The sequence below is a fragment of the Petaurus breviceps genome, unplaced genomic scaffold, assembly GCF_028583685.1.
Source record: "Petaurus breviceps papuanus isolate PSGF00001 unplaced genomic scaffold, PetGlider_PUasm1.0 115, whole genome shotgun sequence".
NCBI classification, from domain to species: Eukaryota; Metazoa; Chordata; class Mammalia; order Diprotodontia; family Petauridae; genus Petaurus; species Petaurus breviceps.
The window spans coordinates 1996667-2009319 of record NW_027185612.1 but is presented as its reverse complement, the minus strand read 5'-3'; the positions used below and the strand labels follow the sequence as shown (position 1 = coordinate 2009319).

The 12653-nt window shown below is 42.6% G+C and overlaps 1 protein-coding gene across 1 annotated transcript in view; it reads right to left on the bottom strand.

Annotated features, from left to right (window-relative positions):
* Positions 1–752: 752 nt before the first annotated feature.
* The window catches only part of AOC1 (amine oxidase copper containing 1), a 16570-nt gene continuing 4669 nt past the window's right edge, over positions 753–12653 (bottom strand). Inside the window, exons 2-5 of the mRNA XM_069084868.1 lie at positions 9172–10760; positions 5946–6231; positions 1714–1846; positions 753–1022 (exon numbers count right to left, since the gene is read on the bottom strand). Coding sequence (XP_068940969.1) covers positions 753–1022; positions 1714–1846; positions 5946–6231; positions 9172–10760 — 2278 coding nt within the window. The remainder of the gene's footprint in view (positions 1023–1713; positions 1847–5945; positions 6232–9171; positions 10761–12653) is intronic.

The following is a 12653-nucleotide window of genomic DNA, read 5'->3' as shown; positions in this document are numbered from 1 at the left end:
CTAGGTTGTATTGCTGTCTGATCTCACAATGGGTCTATGTATTTGTGTGTATCTGAAAGGGGGAGGTAATGTGGTTTAGAACTTGTCAGTGAATCAGAATATTGGGCTGAAGAAACCTGAAGAAAGAGGAGAATATTTGGAATAGCTTCCTTGGAGAGTGAGAGTAAATTAGAGAGGAATAGAGTATTTGCTTTTCTGAAGTGAGTGTCCAGTTGAGATTAGATAATATAAATTTGTAGTGGACATCCTTTATCCCTGAAGAGTCCAGTTGTATAATACAGAATAATACAGTCTGGCAGAGGGGGGAGGTCAGTTTGTCTAAGTGAGAACAAAATGGATGAAGGATCAGAGGGAATCAGCAAAAAATGCTAGAAGATTTGAGTGATGATGCAGGCAGAGGAATAGATCAGAGGTGAGAGTGAGTAGAGAAGAGAATAAGGAGTAAAAAAAACTCATAATAAGTAGTTTGTTTAATAGAAAGGCCAAAAGAGTACATTCAGAGTAGGATTGGAGAGTTTTCCTGTAACCCAGGTGAGGTTATAATTTCTCTCTCTCTCTCTCTCTCTCTCTCTCTCTCTCTCTCTCTCTCTCTCGGCATTTGGTATATATTTTTTCCGTGAGCATGTATGCATGTATCTCTCCTTTTTTTCCTTCCTTTTTCTTAAAGCAATACATGAAGCTGGGCTCTGATCATGTATATTGACAGATGTAATAAGAGGCTTAGGATTCTATGTGGGAGTTGAGAGACCCCATTACATAGGCCAGTAGGTGCCATTGTATTTGAATTCAGAGGCTTTCCAACAGTTTTCCACATTATCTGGGGTCCAGCGCTGGATATGGTTGGGTCCTTTGGCTTGAGATCGAACAATGACAGTCCCTCGGGAAGCCAGAGATGGGTCCTCAGAGAAGAAGTTGAAAGGGCGAAGCAAGAAGCCCACAGAGTTGCCAGGTGTGGCTGTGTTAGGGATGTCCTCAGAGTGTGGAATGTGGAGGAAACCCACTGTTACCCAGGCTACCAGGTCCTGTAGGAAGAAAGGAATGGGAATCAATTAGGTATATATGGTTGGCAATGAGGAGAGAGCAAGAGAGTTGAGGAGAGAGCAGAATACTGGGATTTGGGCCATAGGACATTGGTAGGCATGGATTGTTTCCGGAAATATCCCACTAAATCCCAAGGACTTCCTGTGTTGACATCTAGGCTCAACCTTACACTATCGGTCAACCCTTTAATGACCTCTGAACCTTATCCATATATCAGGGCCAAGAGACTTCCCCAACATATTTCTCCTTCCCAACTCTGTTTCAGACCTTTGGCCTGATAATAAAAATGGAATTTCCAGAGTCCTTCAGAGGGATGTAGGATGATAGATCTGGAACTGAAAGGGGCCTTGGAGGCCATCTGGATTTTTGAACAGATGAGGAAATGGAGGCCCATGGAACCTAACTGACTTTTCCAAATTCAAATAAGTAATGAACATCTGAAGAAGGATTTGAGCTAAGTTCTTTTCCATCTAAAGCCAGGGTGCTCTTTCTTTTTGTATGGAGGCCAGACATACTGATTGGATGAACTATGCAGAAAGCTACCCTGAGGAGAGGGAACTGGTTCAAGTGGAGCATATTGGGGTCACATACCAAAGTCAAAGAGTTAGGTCTCAAGGCAGGACTTCTAAAGGATGGGGTGAAGGTCAGGCAAGAATGGAATGGGAACTGTACCTCATTCTCAATGTTCTCATTATTGCGTAGAAATTCTTCAAAAACCACAGGTGGGTCCCAGGGATCATTCTGGTTGTAGATGCTGCTGCTAACCAGCTCAGACTCCCTGTATTTGGTCACTGCCAAAGGGTACCTGCAAGCCAGGAGAGAAGCCAGGAAGTTTAGGATGTTGGGAAGCATCTAAGCCCTTCCCAATCAAGGAGGTTGCTTTTAGTGGGGGAGCTCCATGTCCACTCTGAGGCTACAGACCTTTCCCCAATCCCATACCCTTTTCTTTGTCTCCAAGGAGATGCCTCCCTAATCTCCAACCTTACCATCTCTCCCACAAACTCCCTAATAGAAACCCCTATCTGGTTGTCTTTCTGTCACTCAACATGTCCAAAAATATGGACTAATCACAGTCCCTTCACAGTCTTCCTCTATTGATGGCATAACTATTCTCCAAGTTACCTAGACTCAAACCCAGGAGGTTATTTTTGACCTCTATCTTTCATTTCCCTCTCTTTTTTTTTTTTGGAGGGGGGAAGGCAAGGCAATTGGGGTTAAGTGACTCGCCCGAAGTAAAATAGCTAATAAGTGTTAAGTGTCTGAGGTCTAATTTGAACTCAAGTCCTCCTGATTCCAGGGCCGGTGCTCTATTCACTTCACCACCTAGCTGCCCTCTCTCTTGCACTTCTCATTGCTAATCAATTGTCAAGTCCTAGCTAGTCTATCCCTGCAGTATCCCTAACCTTTGTCCTTTCCTTCCTATTCCTAAATCAGGCTTACATTTTATCTTTGTGGTGTAATTCCTGTCTGGTTATGTTTCTTCCATTTAGTATACAGAATTTTCAGAACTCTTTGCAAAATGGAAGGGTCCAGATTTTGTTATGTTTTTAACTTTTATTTTTGGTCTTGGCTTTTTTTTAAAAAATAAAGCTATACCAAGTGTCTAGATTAAACAGACTACATTTCTAAATTTAAAAGCAAAAATCTTCCTAAACAAACCAAAACAACAAAACCAAAAATATTTCAATTGCCTTGTGGTTGTTTTCTCTGACTTCTGTCTCTCTTTACTCTAATTTTATAATCGTCAAACACTTATTTAATGCTTACCATGTGTGAGTTGCTATGCTAAGTGCTGGGGATATAAATACAAGCAAGAAGACAAGCTCACTTCAGCAAGCTTATATTTTAGTGGTGATGACAACCATAAAAAGAAGCTGAAAAAGGTGAGGTGGGAGAGGGGAGAAAGTGCCTAGTTGGGGGCTTGGCAGAGAAAGAAGTTTGAAAAGTTGGGAGCAGAGCTGGGGGAAAAGAGTGAAATAGTGAACATGGTTGGTCTGGGCACTTCTTTAAAATGGTGGTTCTGTCAATTACAAAGGACTCATGATGGAAAATACTATCCATATCCAGAGAAGGAACTGATGGACTCTAAAAGCAGAACGGAGCATGCTATTTTCACTTTCTTTTCTTTTGGGTGTGTTTTTCCCCTTTGGGTCTCTTTCTTCTTTCACAACTGTGACTAATATGGAACTATGTTTTACATGATTGCACATATATACCCTATATCAAATTGCTTGCCATTTTTGGAAGAGGGGAGGGGAGGAAAGGAGAAAAATTTGGAACTCAAAATTAAAAAAATAAATGTTAAAAATTGTCTTTATATTTATTATATATAAATTGAAAAAAATTAAAATGCTATTTTTAAAAAAAATGGTGGTTCTGTCAGGAAGAGTCTTCTTTTAAATGTGAAACTCTGATCATGTAATTTCTCTATTCCAAGACCTTCACTTTCCTACAGAATAGCATCCAAGAACCTTTCTAGTAATATTCAAGGCCTTCCACAATCAAGGTTCACATGTGACCATATCACTCCCCATATTTGCTTAAGTATAACTTCTTATTATCTTCAGGAACAAATAGAAACTGCTTTAGCATCTGAAAACCCATTAAAACCTGCTGCCAGGGGCAGCCAGGTGACATAGTCAATAGAGCACTGGCCCAGGAGTCAGGAGGACCTGAGTTTAAATCTGACCCCAGACAATTAACACTAGCCATGTGACCTTGGGCAAGTCACTCAACCCCAATTGTCCTGCCTTCCCCCCTCCAAAAAGCAAAACGAAACAACACCAACAACAAAAACAAACCCCAAAACTTGCCACCAGCTTACCTTTCAGACCTAAATACAAATTGCTCCCCTTGACAATTCTAAAGTACAGTCAAACTGGCCTTCCTACTGTTGCTCATAAACAGTACCCCATCTCTTACCTCTGGGCCTTTGCACATCTGTCATGCTAGGAATGGGCTCTTTCCTGTCTTCTGACTCTTAGAATCCATAGCTTCCTTCAAAATTCAGTTCAAATGCTACCTTTTCCATAAAGACTTTCCTAATCCTTTCAATGGCTATCTAATAATAGAAATAAAAAAAATAGCTAGCATTTATATAACATCTATGTGCCAGACACTGTACTGGGTGCTTTAATAATATTATTTCATTTGATCCTCACAACAACCCTGGGGGCAGGTGCTTATTATTACCTCCATTTTATAATTGAGGAAACTGAGGCAAACAGCAGTTAAGTGACTTGACCAGGGTCACACAGTAAATATCTGAAGCTAGATTTGAATTCAGGTTTTCCTGATTCTAGGTCCAGCACTCATTCTACTGCATCACCATCTTGCCTCCCATCCCACTCATGCCAATGATTAGTGAAGTGAGAAAGCTGGTCTTGAAGTCAAGAATACCCAAATGTAAGTCCCATTCTTGGCACATATAGGCTGTGTGACTCTGGACAGGTCACTTAACCTCTCAATATACTCTCAAGGTACTCCAAGAAGATAAACTGAAGAGAATATACTGACTAGCATTGGTAGAGGGAGTTTCCTTGCCGGGGAATTCTTTACACCAATAAAATCACAGGGCCAATCTCTATCCTTATCTATGTATATATTGCCCTTCTCTCTCCTCCAAATATCATGTCCTTGAGGGCAAGAGGTTTTTGTCTTCCTATCCCTCAGCAGTGCCTGACACAGAGAAGGAGCTTATTAAATGCTTGTTAAGTGACTGACATACAGTTATCCCTTCTACATTGTGACTTTTGCCATCAGGGTTTCAATATATTGTGGACTGGGACAAGAAATTAAATCAGAATTTTTTGGGAGCTTTGTGGAAGTCACAGATGACATGTGAAGGCCAATAGATGACAGAAAAAATTTAGAAACTCAGAAATGGATTTTATGTTTATATAAAATATATGTATAGCATTATATACATACATGTAAAGCATTATATAATATTATGCAATATATTTTAGCTAATACTAACATATAATATTAATACTATTAATATGAATATATAGCATTATATAATATCATTCCAAATTTTACAATAAGATACTGTAAACACCCCACAAAAGAAGAAGAAAAAATTCAAATTTCTCTGGTACAAAGAGAGGGCCAAAATTTTTTATGTAGATTTTCCAGATTGTGTACCTCTAGCCCCCATGATGGAGAAGGGATGATTGTACCTTTTGATTTTGCCAACCTGGACCATTCACTGTTTCCTGAACTCTTGCCATACTTTGTTGACTCCACGAATGTTCCTTACTCTTTGAATATGCCTCCTACCATCTTAGACTATTGAAGTGTTGCTTATTCTTCAAGATTCAATCTTCTTTATGCAGTTATCTCAGATCCTCTCCTGTCAGGAGTAATCTCTCCTTCCTCAGGCTTGTCATAAAATTTTTCAGTCCTCCCCCCCCCCCCCCCTCTTATCACAGTCAGAAAGATCAGGGTTCAATTTACATTTTGGATGAATAACATTTGTGCATGTCTCTTCTCCCTTAGTAGACTACATGCTCCTTGAGGGCAGAGATTGTATCTTATTTATCTTTGTAACTCTCTCAGCACATAGTACAATGATTTGCACACAGTAGGTGATTTACCAAATGTGTATTGAACTGAATTAAATTAAAACAGCTGTTCTTAACATTTTTTGTGTGTCATGGAACCCTTTTGATAGTCCAACAAAGCCTATGAACTCCCTGTTAGAATAATACTTTTAAATACACAAAATAAAATACATAGAATTACAAAGGAAACCAATTATATTGAAAGAAGGATGTAATTTTTCCTTTTTTCATTCAAGTTCATGAATTCCCTGAAATCTATCCACAGACCCCAGGATAAGAATTCCCAAGTAAGAGAAAGTTCTCTTCCATTACCAGCATGCTCTGGGATCCTGCCCTCACCTGGCCCAAGTGACTGCTTGTTCTTCTTGCCAACCAGGAGGTAGCACTTGGTCAGCCATGGAATGGAGTTGTATCCGGTAGCTACGGCTATGACCCCAGGGGTTCTTCTTGGGACTGGTGAACAGCAGAAACTTGGGTAGCTTCCGGTCAAAGCGGAAGGCTGCTTGGCGCTCCCGGTGGCGTGGTGTCTTTTCCAGAACTGGCTGCACTATGTAGTGTCCTGGGCTCCAGGGGTTGGTGATGTTCTCCAGCTTCATCCCCATTGTCTCAAAGCCATTCCTGGTGCCTGGGTGGTGTGAAAGGAAAATTAGAAGGAACATGCGTTGGTCTCACTTTAGTGCAACACACTACAAATCCTATAGACAGAAAGATCAGGGTTCAAATCCTTCTTCAAACACTCCTTATGTGACCCTAAAGAAAGTCAATCAACTATACTCTATGCCACAGTTTTCTTATTTGTAGAATGAAAGGGGTCAGACTTGACATTTTTAAAGCAGTGGCCTGCTGGAGCTGACTTGAGAAGCCCATTGCTAAATTTTCAGTGTGAACACTTATACCTCAGATATCAGCAAAAACTATGAACCAGAGCTTGGTTTATTAACTTGCTGATTGTTAACCTTTAAGAAAGTGATGGAGAACATATTAATAGTACCAATTAAACTTAAAAGTATGTTATCTGCAATTTCCCCTCCTCAGAGGTTAAACATTTACCAGCACACCCTGCCTTTTAGATCCTTTCCATCTTAAACTATGATCTCATTCACAGTTTATATAGCCAGCTTGAGAACAGCACAGCCTGAGCATTTACTTTGTCCAGAGGCCGCTCTTGGGGGCTGGAATATAGAAGGAATAAAAACCATACTTTTTACACAAATGATTTATGTGTGACAATTGCCCCCCCCCCCCCCATCTGAGTTACATGCTACTTCAGACACTAGCTTTGTGACCTTGGACAAACCTCTTAATCTTTGTTTCCTCCAGTTTTCCCTTCTGTAAAATGGGAATAATAATAATAGCACCTACTTCCTAGGGTTGTTTAGAGGACTAAATGAGATAATACTTGTGAAGCAGTTAGCACAGTGCCTGGCATGCAAAAGATGCTATATAAATGCTAGCAACCCGCCTCTTCCTCTTCATCCTTCTCTTCATCATCATCATCATTGTATTCCGTACTCATCAATATAAGGCAATTAGTTTGATTTTTACAGAGTGAGGACTGGGTGGTTCTTAGAACTTGGTATCCAGGAACTTGTGTCCAGCTTTCACACCTTAGCATCTCTACTCTTTCCATCCATCCTCAGCTCTAATCTCAATGCTGTTTTCAAGCTTTTAGTACAGAACTCTACAACTCTCCATGCATCACATCATCCACATGATCTTAGCTTACCTGGCTCTATCCCAGGGGAGGCTAAACTAAAATGTAGGAATCTGGGCTAGGCAGGGCAGGGAAGATCTTCAAAGATTCTCATCTAGATTGATTCTGCTGTTATTCTGGCCAACTCCCCCAAGTGGTCCACTTCAAGGCATTGAGATTGTTGCAAAAACTGTTTTATTGCTGCATTTATCTGAGTTACTCTGGGGCAAAGGAGTCAAGTTGTGACTCCTTTCCATTGTGCTGAAGATGGCACAAGGTTAGGTGCATCCTTGGAGACCAAAGAGGGTAATCGACCTACCTAAAGGTGAAGTTTCCATCTGGAAATGGTTTGATATCTATAGTATGTAATTCAAAAAGGACACTGACTTTGAGTCAGGAGACCCGGATTCAAATGCCAGCTCTGATTCTTATGAGCTAGGCTACCCTTGGGGGTCATTGACCCTCAGTTTCATCATTTCTAAAATCAGGATACATTATTCTGAGGAATCCATAGGATTCATCAGACTATCAAAGCGGTCCATAACACCACACACACACACACACACACACACACACATACAATATTAAGAACTCCTGCTCTTATTCAATTCAGTTCAACAAACATTGATAAAACACCTACTGTGTGCAAGGCATTTTGCTAAGCTCTGAGGGAGTTACAAAGATAAATACGATACAGTCCTTACCCTGAAGGACCATAAAATTTACTAGGGAAAAGACATGCACAAATGCTATAATACAAAATGTGATATGATAATTACATGGGGAAAAAGGACAGTGTATTATAAGGGAAAGTAGGCTGGTCTTAGAGACAGAAGGTCCTGGGTTCAAGTCTAATTCTGATACAGGGGCTATTGCTGCCTTTCTTTGTATCTCTAGTGCTTATCACAGTGCCTAGCATGTGTGTCTAGTAATTTTTCAGTGATGAAATCATGAAATTTTGGTCATTCTTTGTGGCCACATTTGGGGTTTCTCTTGGCAAAGATATTGGAATGGTTTGCCATTTGCTCCTCCAGCTCATTTTTTTCATATGAGGAAACTGAGGCAAATAGGATTAAATGACTTGCTCAGGGTCATACAGCTAGGAAATGTCTGCAGTCAAATTTGAACTCAGGTTCCCCTGACTCCAGGCTTGGCACTCAAACCACCGCATTGCCTATCTATCCAATGCCTAGCACATAGTAAGCACTTAATAAATCCTTACTGATTTGTCTTGCTTTGACATACTAGCTCTGTGACCATGGGAAAGTCACTTAACTTTTCTTTGCCCCAGGCAACTCTGTACATTATAAATTAAAGAGAATTTGCTGATCTTCATCATTGGAGGAAGTTGCCATAACAGGGAACTCCCTATAATAAAAAAAAAGCTCACCTGTTCAGATAAAATAGTCCCATTGAAAAACTCCTAAGCTACCCCCTCTTACAGACTTGCTTGGGGAGAAGAGCATTTTATAACCTGGAAAGTAGGATGTAAGGAGTGAGACATAATAACAATAATGATGGTGATTGTAACAAAGTACTCTGCATCACACAGTATACAAAGTTCCATCTTACTCTCTCTGGCTACAATGTATATCACCAAAGAGCATCCTGGAGGATTCTGTAGTTTATTGTTCTTCCTCCCTCGATCTGCCATTCAGACAGAGAGTCATATTTGTAACTTTGTAACTTCTGACTTTGCCATCTGGTTGGCCAATCTTGGCCAAACAGGTTGAATGCCACATTCAAGAGCATCTACCATTGTTCCTTCCCACTTACTGGGAAATTGTCAAAAGTTCAAGAGACTAGACTGGTTATAAGAGGAATGTCTACTTGCCCTTTACCATTGGTCTTGTTTGGACTCCAAAGTCCTACCTGCTACATCCAGGTCAACACGATAGTGCACTAAGTGAGTGTGTATGTTGCCCAGCAGGTGAGTATGGAGGCGGGTTCCATGGCGCAGTCCTTCAGGTGTGAAGAAGGTGGCGTGGACATAGCCTGTAGCATGCATCTTGACCTCCATCACCCCATTGTGGTGAAAGATGAAGTCCCACAGGTAGTCATAATTGTAGACAGTTGAGGTTGTCCGAAGAACCAGCACATAGCCCTCGAGTCCCGCATAGAAGTTGAAACCACCACTGAAGTTGGAGTCGAAATGACGTCGGAGGGGCACCCCTGTGGGCATCTCAAACATGCAGAGGGCATTGGGATAGTGAGTGGGGGCATCGGAATCATAGAAGTGGTGGGCATCCAGGAAGGTGGCTGTCTTGGGGCAGTCTATGCCAGGGGCCAGCTCATGAGAGACACTGCCCAGGCCCCAGCCTACATCTATATATTTAGTCTGCATACCTGCAGGTGTGTGGCCCCCATAAAGGGCCACTGCCTCCTGAACACTCACCTCATAGGCAATATGCTCACCCCCAAAACGCAGGTTCAAAATCTGTAACCCAGTGGAGGTACGCATTCGAAAGGCAAAACTCCACCCTCCATATAGCACAGCATTGCCCTCCAGCTGGTAGCGTGGGCCCTGGGGCTCAACCAGGTGGGGACCAGACATAGTAGTGGGTGTAGGGAAGTGACCTCGGGGCTGGTAGGAGGAAAAGAGTGGCTGTTCCTCTGTACCTCCACCCATCTCTCCCTTAGGAGGGAGATCTTCAAGGATCACCACATTGACCTTCCCTTCCTTGTACTTCTCTGCCAACTCCTTTGGGCTCTCATAAAATTTCCCATTGTACCAGACTTGTTCAATCCGCCATTCTTGGGGATCTGAACTCTCATGGTCCAAAAGGAGCTCCAGCCCTGTGGGATGTAAGAAGTAGCCTTCTACAAAGCGTTGCATAATAAACCAAGAGCGGCGCTGGCCAGAGGCCAAGCCTCTGGGGGACACATCGGTGAAGGTCAGACAGTGGTCAGTGCAATTAGGGGACCAGAAGCTTTTGGTGTCCTGGAGGAAATGATGTAAGGGTATGATGGCCTTCATCAAGGTATGGTACAGAAGATCATATTCAACAGATGAGATGGGTCTTGATCCCCAGGAAGGATTATGCCCAGGCCTGGGGGGCAGCACTCGCATGTAAGTGGGCCAAGGCAGGGGTCCCACAGCGAACTCAGTGATGTTGGGATGTTCCTGAGCCCCAAAGAAGATGACAGCTCGAGCCTCTCGCACAGGACGACTTCCTCCTTCATCCAAAAATCTCAATACTTGGTGCTTCTTGGGCATTAGCATCTCGATGAGGAATATGGAATTCTTGGCCATAATACCAGCCTTGGAGGGTGCTAGCTTCAGATCTTTTCTAGCCCAGAGGAAACTCCGCACCACTCGAAGCTCCTCTGGACTTAGGTCTGCAAATACAGTTGCCTTGCTTCTCAGGTTCCAGGAGGAGTGCTCTGCCATCACCACTGTGAAAAAGAGCAGCAGCCCTCCAAGTAACCAGGCAAAGCCTGGGGGCCTTCGTGCCATTGCTCTGAAACATAACAGGGCAGTCAAAATAAGTATGTTATGGGAAAGAATGAATTCCTATCAAGTCCCATCCTCACAGTATCACATTTGCTGTCCCAGTCATGTCCTGCAAAGCTGATGATGTCATTTCTCACCCCGAATGTAACTCCCAGTGCTACCTTTCTATTGAGTCAAATCTTAAGAGTGTTAGGGTTGGAATGGACCTTAGGGAGCTGTCCAACCCCCTTATTTTACAAATGAAGAAATTGAGATCTATATACGGGAAGTGACTTGCCTAAGGTCACACGAGTATTACTTAGTAGAGGTGGAATCAGAATTTGTTTCCTCACTCCAAGCATAGGGCCCTGATCTTTTTGCATTGCCAAGGCCTCTGTGTCTCTGATCACATCTTTAATCAGCTTAATTCCTCCCTCCTCCCTTTCTCCACCATTAAATATCTCCATCAACAGGTACAGCAAAGTTTTCCTGGTCCAGCCTCTATTTCCCATTTCCATAGCCTCCCTATTGATGTAAGACCTCACCTCTCCTCACCTGGATTACCAAACAAGCCTCTTAACTGATATTACAGCTTTTAGCCTTCCCACAGTACCATACCATTACAAGAAAAATGTATCCTAAGTACCATTCAATCATGCTATTCACTTGTAGAAAGCTTTACCGAGGTTGATTCCTTATTGCCCATTGGGCTTGGTCAAAATTTCTCAAGATAATTTTTTGACATCTTCTATCTATAATTCTCCTCCTCTTAAACTCTCAAAAAAAAGGAGTTAGTAGAAAGCTGGTCTCAAATTCTAGTTATATTTAACTTCTCTAGGCCTCAGTTTCCTCATCTCTAAAATGGGGACAATAACACCTTCAGTGACAGTAGGTGGTAGTTACAGAGAACAGATTTAGAGTCTATATAAAGGGAACTTCCCCCCACCATCAAACTTGCTAATGTTTGTTGTCATCCAAAAGAGAGTTGGGAGGCCTCAGGAGGTAGTGGGGGTGTTCTTTGACTAAAAGCTGGATGCCAATTGTCAGGAATGTTGTGGAGAGGCTTCTGGTTTAGGTACAGGTTGGATGAGCTGGTCTCTGAGGTCCCTCACAGCACTGAGATTCTGTGATAGGTCCCACAGGATTACTGTGATCAGTGAATCAGAGAACGGATACAAAGGACTTTCCCAAGCCCAAAGGCCTATGTAAATGCCTGTTATTAGCAATATGAAGTAATAGGGAGGGTTTGAAGGGATCGAACATTCATACAGCATCTGCTATGTGCCAGGCACCGTGCTAAGCATTTTATAAATATTATCTTATTTGATCTTCACAACAACCCTGGGAGGTGGGTGCTATTATTGCCCTCATTTTACAGTTGAGGAAACTGAGGTAGACAGAGGCTAAGTAACTTGCCCAAGGTCGCACAGCTACTAATGCCAGAGGATGCATTTGAACTCAGGTCTTCCTGACTCCGGGCTTGGTGCTCTGTTCACTGTTCCCACCAGCTGCCTCTAATAGGGAACTGGAACTAGATTTGTGATTTCTCACTGGTAGAGGGGACTCCTGGCTGGAAAAACTCCCTCTACTCATGCACGTTGGCACCTACCCTGCAACATATGATCTTAAGGAGTTGCTGTTCTTACTCCTGGCCCCTATCCCCACCCCGAGCATGGATGAGGGAACTTCTGTGTTTTCCTGAGCCTCCTAGTTCCCCAATTCTCTCTACTTTTCTTCTGGTCCTCCCTTCCTCCTCTGGTCCCCCAGCTAGGGGATAGCTCCATTTACCGCCCCCTCCCCTGTTGGTCCTTCCTCTCACCTTCTACCTCATCAGTTTCATCTCAAAGGTGACCCTGGTGCCCCATTAAAACATACCTGGGTACTCTGCTCAGGAACTCTGCTTTTGAATTTCCTGCTGTTA